We start from the raw sequence: 18,399 nt of genomic DNA, 5'->3' as shown, positions 1-18,399 counted from the left end.
TTATACCAAGGATGGTGACAAAGATGAGGGGGCACACTATGCGTCTGGAGGAAAGGAGGTTCCTGCACCAGCATAGAAGGGGATTCTTTACGGTCAGAGCCGTGAGACTCTGGAACTCTCTGGGAGAGGAAGTGGTGATGTCCAACTCGCTTAATGAGTTCAAGAGAGGCCTGGACGCCTTTCTTGAGAACAATAAAATTACATCTTATGCTTAGTTAATTAATCCAGGGATTTAATCTGACTGCCAGATTGGAGTCGGGAAGTGAATTTTTCCTCAATGATGTAAATTGGCCTATACCGCATGGGTTTTTTTGCCTTCCCCTGGATCAACGCTGCGGAATAGCTGCAGTGCACAAGAAATAGGCTGAACTGGATGGACGCTTGTCTTTTTTCGGCCTTATAAACTATATGTAACTATGTAACTATGACTGCCAAGGGTGTGGCGGTAGCTTTTCTGCCCATAGGTCGGGCCGTGCTCAAAGCTGAATTGTCCCTGTGCTGCCAGTAGATAGTGAGCACTTTGATGGCAGTCACATCAGGTTCTAGTTTTCTAATCTCCAGTGATCAGTTCTGATCGCTGTGGCTGAAGACTCTAGCTGTATAGTTTCCCTGCAGCGGCCACTACAGGGAGAATGAAGTATTACACATCAGATCATTTGTATTAAAAGTTCGCCATGTTAGGCCTTCTCAAGTTTGCATTGTTAATCAGATTTTCTAGGTGGAGAACCCACTATTAAGGCCGGCTTCAGACAGGCGTATTTCACCATCTATATATGGACTGTGGGTCTCCTAACACAAACCTACAACCATATGTGTCTGTGATACTGTAAGTTCATGTTAGGCCTGTATATACGAATCGTGAAATACGAACTCCACTTAAGACCGATTTCACACATCACATATTTACAGTCCGAATATGGACTGTAATGTCCAGACCACCTGCAAGTATCCTTACCTGAACTCTACAGCCTCATAGGCATACATGAGACTGTTGAGTTTGGGTCAGGAAAGCCACAGCCAGTCCATACTCAGTCCGTGAATGATTTTGTGTGTGTGAACCTGGCCTAACAATTACGGGAAGTAGGTCCTGATATTCTAATCCTCAGTGATCAGTTTTGATCGCTGTGACTCTCGCATCTAGCTGTACGTATTCCCTGCAGTGGCCACTACAGGACGTATGAAGTATTACATGCCAGCCTTTTGAATGAGTACCCCACTATGTAATGTAGCAGAGCATTGTGTCACCCAGTGAGAAAACAGAGTCAGTTAATTAGATTGATTTTAAATGTAAAATTAAACTGTACAATAGATTTAGCAATAGAAAATTAAATTCAAACGTAGTGATGCCTCATCTTGTAGGTGTCATTTGCCGTCTTCCCTGCTACTGATGGAAGAGTTTCCAAAAATTAGAAAAATGTGACTTTTACTCCAAAACAAATGCCGCCATCTGGTTGTGTATGATATTACAGCCCACCTCCACTAATTTCACTGGAGCTTAAGTTGCAATACCAGACACCACCACAAATAGATGTGGCGCTGTTTTTAGAAAAAAAAAAAAAACTGCCATGTTTTTCTAATATTTTACTATAAATAGCAGCGACTGATTTTGTTTTTTTTACGTCGTATCCTCAGTCATGAAATAGTCTTCTGCATCAGATCTTAGAAAAGGAGAAAGGATCCAAAAATGCCCAAGAAGATTGAGAGGCCGTGGGTGAAGGTGGATGCCGAGGCAACTGTGTGGGGGTAAAAAAAAAATGAAACAACACATTAGAACATGGCATCAGTCGGATATTTGGATTCTTAACCTAAAAGGCCTATCCGCTGTTGATAAACTACAACTCTATGTAATCTATAGAATATATCAATAAAATGACAAGAAACAGTGAAAATCATCTTACCGGGTGATTTGGTGGTGACGTAATCCCGTATTCCTCCCATGATGCCCAGACCCAGGGTATCCAGATCACTCTGTTTCTGGATTGCGATCCAGTTACTGATGATGCTGTTGGTTGCCTGAGTCTTCAGATCTTCTACGTTGGTACCAAGTAAACCTTTCACATTGTTGACCGTGAGACTCTGGCAGGAAAAATGGCATAAAGTGGCAGCTTCAGTCAGTATGCAGTGAGCTCCCCCTTGTGGTGGCTGCGGGCAGGCGCAGAGTTTTATCTTGGCTACGCAATGGATGTGGAGCTCTGTATTGGGAAAGTGAAGCTCAGACCATGAAACAGATGTGGCTGCACATGTGTAGCTCTCTCCATTCATTAAAATTGGGCAAGAACTGACCGCAATTCCCCAGTGCCAACAGCGCCACCACCTGGCAAAATGGAGAAGTGACAAAACCTGTATGGCATAGGTCAACTCACCATAACAGCAGATGGGTTGAGTTTCACAAAGGTTCCTATGTCCATGTTGGGATTCTTTGCAGCCAGGGTCTTCAGGTCTGCAGCTGATGCGCCACCTGTAATTGGCACCATTTATAACAAGGTATTGTAGCACTCGCACAATGCCCGTGTAATGCCATAGTGTTGTATTGTGCGCCCAGATTGGATGCTTACCTAGATATGGTTTTATGAGGTTGAAGTAGGTAGACACTTGGCTACTATCGGACTGGAAGGCCGACTTTGCTTGAGCGTAGAAGGCATCCTTCACAGCTTGGCTGCATGCCGATAAGTCCAGGGTTTTGGCATCACTGCAAGAGATTGATGTTAATTGGGTATATATATATATATTTTTTTTAAGCCTGCAGTTTAACATTTGTGGACCACTCACGATATCGCACTGTTGTTCATGGACTGCACTTGAGCACTGCTCAAAAGACAGACGTATCGACTACTGATCACGTTCAGCGCTGCGGCAGTAAGTTGATTCCCTGAACTTAAATATTTTCCAATTTCACTCTGAGCCTGAAATGATAAAAGTGGGAAAAGTTAAAAGCTTCACATACGATTCCTTTTCTTCTCAGAGTTAATTCTTTTTGCCACTAGAGGGAGCTCACTGCACACAGAGTTAATATTGAGCTCCATGTATGCACAGTAAGCGCCTTAGCTCCCTCTAGTGGTGACATTATGTCTGTGTAGCGGATTTTGAGCTTTGGATCATAAAAAAAAACATATACTATGAAAGTGTGATTGTAGCCTGGTGGTAAAAAAAAGGTGCTAAAAAGTTAAAAGTTTTGGCAAAAGTGATATCTTGTGGATTGTTGGCAAACCGATCACCTAGACCCCCACCGATCATGAGAAACTGGCGTCTAAAATACCGTGTGAAAATGCCGGTGAGAAACTGGGGTCTAAAATACCGTGTGAAAATGCCGGTGATATCAATTGGCCATTTATAAGTAATAACTGGCAGATTGGTGGGGATTCGACACTGGAGATTCCGATGGATCCTGAGAATGGGGCTCTGGATCGGTAGAGGTCTCAGTAGTCGGACCACAAGTTATCACTTATCCTTTACATTCTTTAGATAATTCTTAACTTTTAATGTTGAAAATAATGCTTTAAAAGGAAACACTATTTTTTTTTAACAATAAAATGCTTTGAAAAGAGACCAGCAGACACCATTGATGATGCTCATCTCTGAGGAGGAGTGGACAATGTGTGATGTAGAGGGACGACTGGGCCATTCCTGTATGTAATGTGTATGAATAGTGCTGGGTGCATCAGTCCTACCAGCTTTGAGGTAATTTACCAGGATATCCGAGAGAGAGACTGAAAGTAAACTGCTGAGAGTGTCCACCGAAGTTATGTTCCACTTGCTCACATCAGCGTCTCTGCACACTCGGTTGATTTCCCCTAGGTTTATTAGGACTGATTCTGGATAACCAGTGGGATATACCTGGGGAAGAAGCACAAAATACATGCATTTAGGTAAAAAAAAAAAAGAAAAAAAAGGGAATTTTTGGTACTCACCGTAAAATCTCTTTCTTGGAGCCTTCATTGGGGGACACAGGACCATGGGTGTATGCTGTTGTCACTAGGAGGTTGACACTAGGCAAAAAAAGAAAAAAGCTCCTCCTCCGCAGTATACACCCGCCTACAGGCACCAAGCTCACCAGTTAGTGGCTAAAGCAGTAGGAGGAACTTTGCAATGCCCAACGGGGCACAACCGTGAAAACTAAATTAGATGCCCAACAGGGCCCACTGTACCTATGCCCAAAATCAGGGAGGGTGCTGTGTCCCCCCAATGAAGGCTCCAAGAAAGAGATTTTACGGTGAGTACCAAAAATTCCTCTTTCTTTATCGCTTCATTGGGGGACACAGGACCATGGGACGTCCAAAAGCAGTCCCTAGGGTGGGAGAACAGAAAAAGGTAGCCACAGACTAGGTCTGACTGCAGGCAACCGCTGCCTGTAGAACCTTCCGTCCAAGACTGGCATCAGCCGATGAATAAGTGTGGACCTTGCAAAACCTTGAAAAGGTGTGGAGTGAAGACCATGTTGGGCCTTACAGATCTGAGAAGCTGAAACCTGATTGCGAACAGCCCAAGAGGCCCCCACAGCCCGGGTGGAGTGAGCCCTTACCCCCGGAGGGGGAGATTTGTCCGAGACGCGATATGCCTCCAAAATGGTCGAACGTATCCAACGGGCGATGGTTGACTTGGAAGCAGGGTGCACTGGGGTCGGGCAGAAGGAAGGCAAAACAATGTCCTCATTGATTTGGAAAGAGGAGACAACTTTTGGCAAAAAGGAAGGCACTGGCCTGAGCACTACCTTGATCTTGATGAAAGACCAGAAAAGGCGACCGACAAGAGAGGGCTGCGAGCTCTGCAACCCTCCTAATAGAGGTAACAGCCACCAGAAAAGCCACCTTCCAGGAGAGAAGAGAGGCTGATATGTCCCGAATGGGTTCAAACGGGGGCTGTTGAAGGACGCTCAGGACCATGTTAAGGTCCCATGGATCCACCATGGATCCACCGGGGGACGATAAGGCGGTGCCGGGTGAGCTACCCCTTGCAGAAACGTCTTGACCTGAGGACGCAAAGCCAAGTTACGCTGGAATAGAATGGACAAGGCCGAAACTTGGCCTTTGAGAGTGCTTAGAGAGAGTCCCGCCTCCAGACCAGACTGAAGGAAAGCCAAAATGACCGGTAGCGAAAAGGACATGGGAGCTAGCTGATCCTTCTCGCAGTGACGAAAAAAGGCTCTCCAGGTTCTGCGGTATATGCGCGAGGTTGCGGGTTTTCTGGCACTAATTAGGGTCTGGATGACGTCCGCAAAACCCGCCTTCCTCAACGCTGCGGCCTCAACGGCCATGCCATTAAATTCAGAGAACGAGAACTCTGATGAAGAATAAGTCCCTGAGAGAGGAGGTCCGGACGGCCGGTAGTCTCCAGGGGGAGTCGACGAGCAGGTTTACTAGATCTGCGTACCAGACGCGTCTGGGCCAATCCAGGGCTATTAGAATTACCGGTACTCCCTTTGTCTTGATCTTTTTGACGACCCGAGGGATCAATGGTAGAGGGGGAAAAAGATAGGGCAGCTGGAACTGAGACCATGAGATGACTAGTGCGTTTTGAGCGATCGCAAGGGGATCGCGGGACCGGGCTATGAAGGATGGAACCTTGTGGTTTAACTGCGACGCCATGAGGTCGACGTCCGGCGTGCCCCATCGTGAGCATATCTGATGGAACACCTCGGGATGGACAGACCATTCTCCTGAGGCAAGGCCCTGCCGACTGAGGAAGTCGGCCGCCCAATTGTCGACCCCCGGAATGCGTACTGCTGAGATTGCCGGAACAGTGTTCTCGGCCCAAACTAGCACTCTTGTCACCTCTTTTAAGAAGGATTTGCTGCGCGTTCCTCCCTGACGGTTTAGGTACGCCACCACCGTGGCGTTGTCCGATTGTATGCGGACTGGGAACCCTGCAAGAATGTCCTGCCAGTGACGCAACGCCAGGTAAATTGCCCTTATCTCCAATATATTGATAGGGAGGCTTCGTGGAGACTCCAACGGCCCTGCGCTGTGTGGTGGAGGAAGACTGCCCCCCAACCGATGAGGCTGGCATCGGTCATGACCACCTGCCACCGAAGCGGTAAGAATGACCTCCCGGGTCTGAAGGAAGAAGGACGAGTCCACCATATTAATGACCTTCTCACATGAAGCGGTAACCTGATGCGTCGATCTAGAGACGACGGGTTCTTGTCCCATGCCGACAGAAGGGCCAGTTGAAGAGGCCGGGTATGGAACTGGGCAAACAGGACAGCCTCCATAGCTGCCACCATTTTTCCCAAGACACTCATGCACAGGCGAAGACGGCGTGGATTTGGGTCGGAGAGAAGGTGAATCCCCCGAAGGAGAGAGTTTATCTTCTCCCTCGGGAGAACGACCCGGGCATGGGTCGTGTCGAACTGCATCCCTAGAAAGGTTAAGCACTGAGATGGGACCAGGGAGGATTTGTCTGTGTTGATCAGCCAGCCTAACCGAGAAAGCGTGTTCAGGGTGATCTGGAGACTATGGAGGCAGTCCCTGAATGTGGGACCCTTGATCATTAGGTCTTCGAGGTAGGGGATAATTACAATCCCCCTGGCTCGTAGAATGGCCATGACCGTCGCCATTACCTTTGTGAAAACCCTCGGGTCGGAGGCAAGCCCGAAGGGGAGAGAAGTGAACTGGTAATGTGCGTTCTGGAAGGCAAATCGAAGGAACTTCTGATGTGGTGCGCAGATTGGGATATGAAGATACGCATCCTGAATATCCACTGAACATAGGTATTCCCCGGCCTCCATCGAGGCGATTACCGACCTGAAGGACTCCATTCTGAAGTGCCATACACGTATCTGTTGGTTTAGCTGTTTGAGGTCTAAGATCGGACATAGTGAGCCGTCCTTTTATGGAACGACAAAAAGATTTGAGTAGAAACCTGAACACCTTTCTTGAAGAGGGACTGGAACTATAACTCCTGAGCGCAGAAGGGAGGCAATGGCCTGAAGGAAACCGGGAAGTAGAGATGGATGCGGGTGGCGGGACCTGAGAAATCGTGTTCTTGGTATGGCGTTGAACTCGATCTTGTAGCCTGAGGTCACTATCTCCTTGACCCAGGCATCCTCTATTGCCGATACCCAAGGGTCTCGGGACAGAAGTAGACGGCCGCGCATCCTGGGAGAAAGCCCAGGTGGGGGTGACCCATCATGCTGAGGAAAATCTGTTGGATCGTGATCGGGATCCAGAGGACTTGGAAGAGCGACCCTTTGCGCGCCAGTTGGGAGTGGGCCTAAAGGTAGGCTTACATTTGTCCTGCTGTGCAGGGGTACGGTCCTGTTGAGAGGAGGGTCCTGGTTGGGCGAACTGACCGAAACTGAAGGTAACGTTTCCTAGGAAAGGGACGATTAGGTCTCGGGTGAGGAAGGGAAGTGCTCTTGCCCCCAGTGGCATCAGAGATGATCTGGTCTACTTTAGACCCAAATAGTCTGGAGCCCTGAAAAGGGAGATTTGTTAGTGATTTCTTGGAGGCCGGGTCGGCGTTCCAAGCCTTCAGCCAAAGAATCCTATGTATGGCGATGATATTGCTGGAGACGCGGGCTGAACAGGTAGCGGCGTCAAGGGACGCCGTGAGAAGATATTTCCCTGCGTGGGCGATCTGATCCGCTAGGTCAGCCAGATCATCAGGGGAAGCCCCGGTGAGGATGCCCTGTCTAAGCTGTTTGGCCCATGCAGAGACTGCTTTTGATACCCAAGTTGAGGCGAAGGAAGGACAAAAGGAGGTGCCGGCGGCCTCCAAGGCTGACTTAGCCAAGGCCTCAACCTGTCTATCCGTAGTGTCCTTGAGGGAAGAAGATTCTGGAAGGGACAGTACCGTCTTAGCCGAGAGACGAGAGACAGGAGGATCCACAGAAGGGGACTCCGTCCATCTGCTGACGAGGTCGTGGTTAAAGGGGTATAGCATGTCTAACTGTTTCTTTCCAGTGAAGCGCTTCTCAGGATGCTCCCATTGTTTCTGAAAGACACCATCAAATTCTGAATGGTTAGAAAAGGTGCGTGCCGGGCGCTTGATTCTCTTGAAGGAAACGGAGTAGTCCTGAGAAGGGCTCTCGTCCTCTTTAACATGCAGAGTCTGATTGACGGCCGATATAAGGCTGTCAACCATGTCCTGGACTCTAGAATATTGGTCCATGTCAGATCCAGAGTCAGAATCTGATTCCGTGTCTGATCCCGGAGCGACCTCTGGGGAAGAGGTGTGAGATGCAGGGAGCAATTTGGAGTCTGGAGAGCTGGAGGATGAGCTTGTGTGAGTCCGTTTCTGAGAACGTGCCCTCGGTCTGCCCTTAGAAGGAGGGGGGCAGGGGTGCCTGCGAATCGTTCGTTGGAACGTTCGGAGCACTGGTGGCCGTGGATAGGATGGGCAAACGTTCTAGGACCTGCACCAGAGATTGAGATACCTTGGTGAGGTCAGAGACAGACTGGGACATAGCAACAGCCCACTCCGGAGGAGGGGGAGTTACCTCGTCCTGGGCGGCAGGGGGGTCTTGGGGTGCCAGCATGGTGGGAGGCTTGCAGGTCGAGCAGAACGCCATTGTCAGACCCGCGGGCCACTTAGTACTGCAAAGAGCACAGGCGTAATATGTGACTGTGTGAGTGGGATGGACGGAAAGATCCTTGAGATTGGGCATATGTGCCTAACCAGGAATACTGCAGAGGAGGGAGCCTGTGGTGTGTGGAAGTGGCAGAGTAGGGTCTACCCGATCTGGAATGGGCACGGTCCCGTATCCCCCGTCGGAAAGTCCAGAGCCGTGGAGACAGGAGCAGGGCTGCGGTGATGAGGCAGTCACAGAATGATGCTGCCGGAACCAGACCGAGAGCAGCGTAGAGGGGCGGAGCCGGGGCGGAGCGTGCTGCCCTGAGCGAGCTAGGGGAGCTAAAGCTCCGATAGGCAGAAGGGATGGAGGCGGGCTTAAGAACTCGGCCGCTGATAGGCCCCCGGGATAAAAGTGGGCATGATGGAAGCGTCATAATGCTCCTTGGTCCTGATTGGCCGGTTTTCGGGAGGGGCGTATACCCGCCGGAAAGAGTAACGCCCACCCCGAACCGCCCCCCGACACAGAAAGCGCGGGCAGAAATGCCGAGCAAAAAAGGACAGAGAAACGGGGGTGGGGGATGGGGGGCTGTGGGGGACACCATGCTGAGGGGGAAGCCATGCTATTGTGAGTCCGAGGCCCCCAGTTCGCTTCCTGATGTCTGTGAGGAGAGGGGGCGTGGCCAAGCGCTGCTGTAAGTGAGCGTCGGTGGGGAAATGTGATGCCCCCCTTATTATCCCAGGATTTACGGGGCCCGTGCCATAGCTGAGATGTGGGGGACCTGGGGCTGAGGAGGCAGCAGGGAGGGATTGTACCTTTCCCGATGACTTTTCGTCCTCTTTCCCTCTGAGGATGGATACAGGAGGTCCTCCGTGGATAGGGGGGATCCTGGCTCTTCCTCCTTCCCGTACTGACCGGTCCTGGACAGTGCAGGAGACGTTGTCAACCCCAGAATCTGGGGGAAGGTCACCGTAGTGACCACCGTCTCCCTCCCAGGCCGCTCCGAGGAGGGGGCTGGGGTGGGGAATGGGCAAGGACTGGCCACCGAGAATCACCCTGAGACACCCGAAGGTGACAGGGGATAGGTCCTGCCCAGCGGGTCCGAGAGTGGGCGATGTGGGAAATGCCACACTGCTCTCTCGGTCGCTTGAGAATGGGGATAACAGGGGACACAGTGTTCCCTGTTAACCCTGAAGAGCTGGATCTGAAAAATAAAGAACAAACATTAATAAAACACAACAGGGTTGGATCAGTAGGATCCAGGTCTACCTCCTACAGACACTAAGCTTAAACTGGTGAGCTTGGTGCCTGTAGGTGGGTGTATACTGCATACTTTTTTGCCTAGTGTCAACCTCCTAGTAACAACAGCATACACCCATGGTCCTGTGTCCCCCAATGAAGCGATAAAGAAATTATCCCAAAGATGGACAACCAATTTAAGTTCTACATGCATTGAACGAATGAGGCCCTGTAGGTCACCTTGACCCTAATTCCTCCTCATTATACCAATTTCTTAGCAACTACAAGGACAGCTGTCCATGTTTTTGAAAAATTGGCCTTTACACGGTCCAATGTATATATGCTTTGGGGAGATGATGGAAACTTACTGCATCCAGCTTGTTCTTCATGACGGTCAGTTGAGGATCGGTGAAGGTCTTGCTGCTCAGTACGGACAGGTAGTTGGTCAGGGTATCGTTGCCTAAACAGGCGTCTAATTCTGTTGGCGTGTAACTCAGTGGCAGCAGGGGGTCGTTCACATTACTCGCTGTGATCTCCTTACCAGAAGCACAACCTATAATGGAAGAATCCCAGGTCATACCTTTATAGGGAGACGAGTTGCAGGGTGTTCATGTAACCACTACAGATTCCTTCCTTCCTTTATTATCTCTTGCTCTTTACCTTGTACTTTTCTTCACCTTTGATTTATATTTATTTCCTTTAGGTTTTCACTTTCGCTTCTCTTTAGATTTAAGGTTCTACTTAACTTTTAGACTTTGCTTTCTCCTTTCCCTGTACCTCTCCTTCTCATTTTCTTTAACCTTTCCATTCTCACTTCCTTTTAACCTGTCCTTTTCTTTCGACCCTTCATCATCCTTTGTTTGAGACTCTCCTTTCCCTTTTCTACTTTCCTATTAACTGTGGACCTTCCCTTCTTATATGCTTTAAACTTTCCACTTTTTTTCCTTTGGTCCTTTTTCACTTTCTTTAGACTGCCCTATTCTTTGGCTGTGGGCTTTCCCTTTCAACATTCCCTTCCGTTAGTCTTCTAGTCTCCATGACTTTAGCCTACCCTCTTCAATTCCCTTAGCCTTTTTCTTCCCCTTTTGCATTTTCTTCTCTTCAATCGTTCCCTTCCTCTTCATATTCAACGTTCCTTTATCCACTTTTGAGCCTTTTTCTATACTTTCGACCTTCCTTTTAAACTTTTCCCTTCTCTTTTACTTTAGTCATTCCTTGAGAAACATTCCCTTTCTTTAGTATTTTCTTCAAAATCACTTTATTCGATCTCTTTTCAGTTCCTTTAGCCTTTCTCCCTTTTACATTTTCTCCTCTTCAAATGTCCCCTTCCTCTTCCCATTCAACATTCCTTTATTCACTTTTGAGCCTTCTTCTATACTTTCGACCTGCCTTTTAAACTTTTACCTTCTCTTGAACCTTTCCTCCGAGATTCCCTTCCTTTAGTCTTTTCTTCTAAATCACTTTATTCTTTTTTTTTTCAGTTCCTTTAGCCTTTTTCAGTTTCCTGTTTCCCTTTTGCATCTTCTCCTCTTCAATTGTTCCTTGCCTTTTCCCATTTAATATTCCTTATCCATTTTGAGCCTTCTTCTTTACCTTAGACCTTCTTTTTAAACTTTTCCCTTCTCTTTTACTTTAGTCTTTCCTTAAGAAACATTCCCTTCCTTTAGTCTTTTCTTCTAAATCACTTTATTCCATTTATTTTTAGTTCCTTTAGTCTTTCCCTTTCCCCGTTTCTCCTTTTTAAATGTCCCCTTCCTCCTCCCATTCAATGTTCCTTTATCCACTCTTCAGCCTTCTTCTACACTTTAGACCATCCTAAACATTTCCATTCTCTTTAGCCTTTCCTCTGAGATTCCCTTCCTTTAGTCTTTTCTTCTAAATCACTTTATTTTTTTCAGTTCCTTTAGCCTTTCCCTTTTCTCCTCTTCTAACTTTCCCTTCCTCTTCCCTTTCAACATTTCTTTATCCACTCTTGAAACTTCTTCTTTACTTTAGACTTTTCTTTTAAACTTTCCCTTTATTTTTGCTTTAGCATTTCCGTTTCAAAATTCATTTTCTTTATCCTTTTCTTTTCCATGACTTTTTTCCCTTATCCTTTCAGCATTGCCTTTTCTTTCGACTTTCCCCTACTCTTTTAGCCTTCAACTTTCCCTTCTCCATTACTTTAGACTTTCATTCCTTTTCCTTCCCTCTTTCCATTGCTTCCTGTAACTCTCTATTTATTTTCTTCTCTCCTTTCAACTTTATGGTTCTTAAATTACAAAGCAAGAAAGCCAGAAATTCACTGGACGTATGGCACTCACCTGCCGCTCTCCGAGCTCTGGTAGACAAAACTTTTGTGACAATGGCGGCAAACTGACTTTTGGTCAAGGCCGAGGTCTGTATAGCTTCTTTCATCCAGACCTTAAAGGAGACCTATGTAAACACACAATGTAAGACATCTTGTAGCCCAAAAATGAGCATTCAAGGGAACTTACTAATTCACCCATTTAGGAAAGTTGAGTCACAACCCTCGTGGGAGCTGTAGTGGTGCGTTATTGCCGAATGTTGGGAAATTCAATCTCCAATCTGATCGGACTGAAAATGTCCAGTATATATAGTATATAATCGTTGCAGGATACTTACACTGGAGATATTTGTCAGCATGTCTTTGGTTAAAAAACCACTTATTCCTCCAAGTGAATTTAAGGTGTCTTTTGTCCATGTGGCTGGGGCCCTATAAAAGGGAATATTTTACACTTTGTAAAATATTAATAGAATTCGGCCTTTTTTATTTTTATAGTAGTCAAGTCAAAGTGTCTATGCAGAGGATTTGGAGCTCTGTATCAGAAAAATGGAGCTACAAAGATAAATTGAGACCTTTATCAGAACATCGTTGGTTGTAACGGCAGCCACAAGACGAGCCTCTGACTTACCCGAACACGGAGTTATCTTTGCTGAGTAGGGTCTGGATAGCCATCTGCTGCTCGGTAGAGAAGGACTGACACTGAGATAACTGAGTCAGTACCCCGGGAGGGGAACCTGCAATGTACGACGCATTCAGCTCACAGGTAAGCTGACCCAGCACTGTTATATCACCGTCCTTCAGAGAGGGCCCTGATATTTTCTATAAAAAGAAAAAGTATGGAATCATTGTGCACCGTAAAATAACATTTCTTTAAACAGAGCTCTAAATAATCTTCATAGATATACTATAAAGTGAAAAATGTGATTCTGTCTGCCACCACTAGGGGGAGAATATGAGCTAACCGCATACTGTATGCAAATTGAGCTCAGTATGCAGTGAGCTCCCTCTAGTGGTGACTACAGGAACCAAAGTCTCTTCACTCACACAGCTCTCTATGTTCGTACAAAGAATTTGGAGCTCTGTATCATCTAATCAGAGTGTTATCCACTGTAAAGATATATTAGGAAATTAAGCAGCACAGAATAAAAAGAACTTGAAGCTGAAAATTCTAGAAATCGGATTCTTACCATGCAGGACAAGGCTTTGGTCAGGAGAGTACTGCGCAACTTGGCGTCACCTGATAAGACGGTGATGTTCGCTTTGCCAACTTTGGTGAAGAATGCAGTGCAGTTTCCGATAGAGGAATAATTTGCTGAGCTGCAATGACAAAAATATTACCAATCAAGGCTCATATTATTTTTGGGAACCTAAACGTTGCCCAAGATATGGATCAATTAGCTACCCCCACTTTTTCTGCAAATTCAGACTGCTGCATATTTTGCATTCTCTAGAGGGCTTTAGCTCATATCCCTGGAGCTTGCACCCCACTTATACCATAATGCTGCAGTTTCCTTTTTTATCTTTATTATATATATATCTACCGATCCATCTAATATCTATCTATCTATCCATCTAATATCTATCTATCCATCCATCAATGTTCTATTTATTCTCAATGTTTTGGCATTTTTTTTCTATGGCTACATTCCATTACCCTGGAAGAACTTACTTTAGGAATAGGAAGATTTCCCCGGGATATAAGTCCAGATCTGCTGTGTAGCCACCTTTGGTTATTTGCCGGCTCAGACAGTTCAGCTGGGAACAGATGACAGGATATAATGAGTTGGACTCCTCGCGTAGAGGATGGGGCCGGTTGGACTCCTCGCGTAGAGGATGGGGCCGGTTGGACTCCTCGCCTAGAGGATGGGGCCGGTTGGACTCCTCGCCTAGAGGATGGGGCCGGTTGGACTCCTCGCCTAGAGGATGGGGCCGGTTGGACTCCTCGCCTAGAGGATGGGGCCGGTTGGACTCCTCGCCTAGAGGATGGGGCCGGTTGGACTCCTCGCCTAGAGGATGGGGCCGGTTGGACTCCTCGCCTAGAGGATGGGGCCGGTTGGACTCCTCGCCTAGAGGATGGGGCCGGTTGGACTCCTCGCCTAGAGGATGGGGCCGGTTGGACTCCTCGCCTAGAGGATGGGGCCGGTTGGACTCCTCGCCTAGAGGATGGGGCCGGTTGGACTCCTCGCGTAGAGGATGGGGCCGGTTGGACTCCTCGCGTAGAGGATGGGGCCGGTTGGACTCCTCGCGTAGAGGATGGGGCCGGTTGGACTCCTCGCGTAGAGGATGGAGCCGGTTGGACTCCTCGCGTAGAGGATGGGGCCGGTTGGACTCCTCGCGTAGAGGATGGGGCCGGTTGGACTCCTCGCGTAGAGGATGGGGCCGGTTGGACTCCTCGCGTAGAGGATATAATGTGTCAGTTCTCACTGATGTGTGTATAGTTTTCATTGGGGGAATGATGTAGTATCTTTGGGGTCTTGTATCTCACCTGATCTTCACTCAGGCTGGCATTATTGTTCTTCATTGCCATCCCCAGCAGCTTCACTTGGCTGTTGGAAATTTTAGCTGGGGTTGAGCAGGTAAAGCCTTGCAGGACTGATGAGGAAAGTCTAAATAGATGGATACCAGGTTAATGCCAGCTATACAGTATGTACATCACATCTCTGATATGTGTCCATTGTGTTCGATGAGTTTAGGTAATTTCCCCTTAAATTTTATTTATAATGCACTTACAGTGAGTAATCAGCGGTGCTGTTCGCAATGTCATCAAAAAACATGGAAGCCTGAAAGAAATAGAGGATGCAATGACTCCATGGCACCAATAGGAGAGTGCCGTGGTAGCAGTTACTTCAGTGCCTGGTGCCATATAAAATAACAGCAGTGTTATAGAGGGCACATATCTCTCTATCTACGCACAGGCCACCAACTTGATCATACCTGGTCTGGACTCCACGACTTGCCATTGACGTCTTCTAGAGATGGCTTCTCTGATTTGAAGAGCAGGAAAGATTTGGGAATAAAGCTTGCCAGGCTTGCAGGGACGTTTTTGACAACACTGGATGTAGTTGAGTTGGCTGATATAATCTAAAGAAATACAGAAAACCTAAAATTAGAGAAGGTCGCCGAATCGGAGGTCCATATGACTGTTCTGTCTGGCCAATAAAGGGCACACGATAAGCAGACATCTGAGGTTTTTTTTTGCAGCTCACTTATCAGTTTTACTGTACAGCCTATGGCAGAATGAGCAGAGTCATCTCATTATCAATAAAAGTTAATGTCGGCTGATTTCTCCATACATATAGGCATTCTTACCTTCATGACAAATGTGTTCTGCAAAGCCGGAGGGGCGATGGCGAGTTTGCTTGCAAATTGTGCATCCTTCACAGCATTTAGTACAGCCGTTGAGTTCAGTTCTTGCAGTTTCTTACTCGGTAGTCCGGTTATCAAGCTCCCTAGACTGCTCAGGTCCTCAATCTGAAGGAGTCGAGAGGTCTGGTTACATTTGTTAGAAGTAGAGGATGCAATGTTTGAGATCTATAATTCACTAAGAAATCACCTGGTAATTGGAGTTCAGGAGCTTTTCCATTATCGATCGGGTCTGCCCGACGCTCCAGCCGGTGACGTTGCTCAGGGAGGACAGGCTGGATTTTAAAGTGCCGTCACTGATCTTGTTAATTTGTCCCATGGACAGACCCATGGCCGACTTTCCCAGATTCATAAGAGTGTCAGCTGAAAAATTATCTAGTTTGCTGACCAGTGAGATCGCCACCTGTGGACGAATATGTGCAAAATTGTATTTTAGATTACATTTGCTTTACATAGACATAGGGGGCAACACTGAGTAAGGGGGTATCCATATCATCCTCTACTTCTTGTGTGTGTAGGTAGATGATATATAATAGACGCACTTGAATACTGTCTTGAATACTGCCATTACCTGCACATCCTCGGGGGTGGGAGCAGCAGGGGTCTGTCCTCCAGTAGTATTGTAGCATTGTTGATTGATCTTTTTGGTTATCGCCAATGTGTCTGCTGCTGTCAGATTGACCAGAGCCGACGGCGTCAAGAAACAGAGGAATGTGTCTGGGAGGCTAGAAATATAGGACAGAGGTTTAATTACCTTCATCTTATCCTTAAAGCAAATCTCCGCCTTTAATTTCTAATATTCGCTGGACCCGTGGAGTGTGAGTAAAGCACTTTTTTATAAAACAAACAGCAGACAGGAGATAGGGTTTTCGGAAAACCCAGAAAACCTCTTTAAATATTAAAAGTCAGTCTTCCTGCAGCCACCACTAGAGAGAGCTCTCTGCAGACTGTGTGGTTATTACGGAGTTCAATGTATGAGGCAGTGAGCTCCCCCTAGTGGTGACTGCAGGTAGGTTTAATACAAGCATGCGTCTGCACAATGCTCATAGGTTTCAGCATTTTTACCTGTTCAGGTTGAATGATGCACTTGAGGTCAGGAGGGAGGTGAAATAAATCGCAGTGTCTTTGGGCAATTCCAGCCGGGTTACAAGTTCTACAGAGGATGGATCATTGGCAAAAGTTTGCAGCTGTAAGAAAAACGAGTGTTGAATGTTCAACCTACTGAGACGCCACAGTCCATGTGAAAACTAAGGGACCTAAAGGATATGTAAACTTTTGCAATCATATTTTTTTTTATTGCTCCAATAGATAAAAAATAAAAAAAGCATTGCAACTTTGACCGGTCAGTCCAGGGCAGCGGGCGGGGAGAAGCCACTGGGGACCTGCCTGTCCGATTAGTCTCCAGCGCTGCTGTGACTTGGTCACAACATTTGGAAAGCCACAGGTTTGCAACTACTGATGTACAGCTAAAGGACCAAAGTTGGAAACCACTTTCTTAAAGGGGTTTTCCTTAGGATGGTCATCAACGTCAAATCGGTGGGAAATCGATTCACCAAACAGCTGGTTGCACCAAAAGTGGAACAGTGCCATACATTGTGTAGTGGCCGTGAGTAGTATAGCAGCTCTCTGCCATACAAGCGACTGATATTGGATAGGTCATCAATGTTAAAGTCTTGTAAAAACTCTTAAAATATGGCAAAATTCTTACCATAGACTCATTAGCAAAGAGGATCAAGTCTTCTTCACTTGTGTAAATCATATAGGAGCCCAGATTATCCACAAGCCAAGAGGCGCTGGGATCAGAGTCGTTATAACAAGTGATTGCATTACCTGGAAAAGAAGGAATGGTAGATTTAAGATAAATCACTATTAACCCCTTAATGACAAGGCTAGATATGTAAATGTAGGCTTATGATTAGCGGAAATCACCTTTCTTCTTTAGGTATGGCTTGATAAAACTCTTGTAGGCATCTTGCTGATTTTTGGAATTCATTTTGGAGAAACTGGATTGCAGACTGTGGAATCTACGAGAAGAATTATAACTTTTTAGTAATTATGTTGCTCTGTCGTAAATGACCATCATTTCCATCTACACGTCATGGAGGTCATACAAAAGGTTGGTGTGAGAACTCACATGGGTTGGTAGGACGAGCAGGAGATGTTGTTGGGGATGAGACTGAGTTGGTCTTTACTCATCTCTGGTAAAACCAAGCTTAGTTTTTCCTGGAAAAGCTGAGCCCAGTCTGAATTGTTGAAGGAGCTGAAGTTCTGCTTTAACATTTGGAAAGTTTTGGTCAGGAGGGCCTGGGATAGGTATGGACTCAAAGAAGTCACATTACTCTGTGGACAGAAAAACATTTTTAGGATGAAAACAAGGTTGTCATCTCCTACCTATGTCACTGACAACAGGTTTCAGATGGTGGAGCACATGCTGCAAAATAGGGGCACTCAAAAAAAAAGAAATGTCCCAATCTCAGCCACTGGAGGCTCTGAATAAAGGTGAAGTTAAGGAAATTTTTTCCATACTGATTGTTAAAAAAGTATCTCTAATTATGATCATAAATTCAATTTAGGTAAAAAATTCAATGGTAATTACTTGTGTAGTACATTCAGTGATGAAATTCTAGACACCTGAAGCCACCACTAGGGGGAACTCAATGGAGACCTCAAAATATCAATCTGTCTACAGGAAGCTCCTTAGCTCCTCCTAGTGGTGGTTAGAAATATGTAATTTCCTTCAAAATTTTAATGGATTCAACACATGATTTTACAGCAGTTTGGGCATTGAAATATTGGAATAAGGTGGGTGGTTACTACTTACCAAGAAACCAGCCGTATTCAGGGAAGCCAAAAAGGTATTTACATCCGTTACATTTTGTATCATTCCAACGATTCCGGCGGCCACCGTTGAATTAATGTTGGTGTCCAAGCTGAAGTCTACAACTTGTTTCATGGTCAGAGAAGACAGAATTTCACTCTGTAAAGCGGCATAACAAATTAG

General features: G+C 46.5%; 1 protein-coding gene across 1 annotated transcript in view; it reads right to left on the bottom strand.

Annotated features, from left to right (window-relative positions):
• Window positions 1-324: 324 nt before the first annotated feature.
• Window positions 325-18,399, bottom strand: part of LOC141161198 (uncharacterized) — a 29,023-nt gene continuing 10,948 nt past the window's right edge. The window contains exons 12-34 of the mRNA XM_073645972.1: window positions 18,220-18,375; window positions 17,533-17,738; window positions 17,328-17,422; window positions 17,107-17,228; window positions 16,464-16,585; window positions 15,970-16,123; window positions 15,589-15,801; window positions 15,345-15,506; window positions 14,970-15,116; window positions 14,766-14,815; window positions 14,521-14,641; window positions 13,705-13,790; window positions 13,223-13,352; window positions 12,664-12,854; window positions 12,374-12,464; window positions 12,052-12,163; window positions 10,117-10,301; window positions 3,688-3,834; window positions 2,770-2,903; window positions 2,556-2,689; window positions 2,364-2,458; window positions 1,899-2,076; window positions 325-1,733 (exon numbers count right to left, since the gene is read on the bottom strand). Of these exons, the coding sequence (XP_073502073.1) occupies window positions 1,660-1,733; window positions 1,899-2,076; window positions 2,364-2,458; window positions 2,556-2,689; window positions 2,770-2,903; window positions 3,688-3,834; window positions 10,117-10,301; window positions 12,052-12,163; window positions 12,374-12,464; window positions 12,664-12,854; window positions 13,223-13,352; window positions 13,705-13,790; window positions 14,521-14,641; window positions 14,766-14,815; window positions 14,970-15,116; window positions 15,345-15,506; window positions 15,589-15,801; window positions 15,970-16,123; window positions 16,464-16,585; window positions 17,107-17,228; window positions 17,328-17,422; window positions 17,533-17,738; window positions 18,220-18,375 (3,105 nt within the window). The 3' untranslated portion in view covers window positions 325-1,659. The remainder of the gene's footprint in view (window positions 1,734-1,898; window positions 2,077-2,363; window positions 2,459-2,555; window positions 2,690-2,769; window positions 2,904-3,687; window positions 3,835-10,116; window positions 10,302-12,051; window positions 12,164-12,373; window positions 12,465-12,663; window positions 12,855-13,222; window positions 13,353-13,704; window positions 13,791-14,520; window positions 14,642-14,765; window positions 14,816-14,969; window positions 15,117-15,344; window positions 15,507-15,588; window positions 15,802-15,969; window positions 16,124-16,463; window positions 16,586-17,106; window positions 17,229-17,327; window positions 17,423-17,532; window positions 17,739-18,219; window positions 18,376-18,399) is intronic.

Source organism: Phyllobates terribilis, unplaced genomic scaffold (assembly GCF_046119375.1).
Source record: "Phyllobates terribilis strain yellow unplaced genomic scaffold, ASM4611937v1 Scaffold_9__5_contigs__length_417890890, whole genome shotgun sequence".
Lineage (NCBI taxonomy): Eukaryota > Metazoa > Chordata > Amphibia > Anura > Dendrobatidae > Phyllobates > Phyllobates terribilis.
This window is presented reverse-complemented; position numbering and strand designations above follow the sequence as displayed.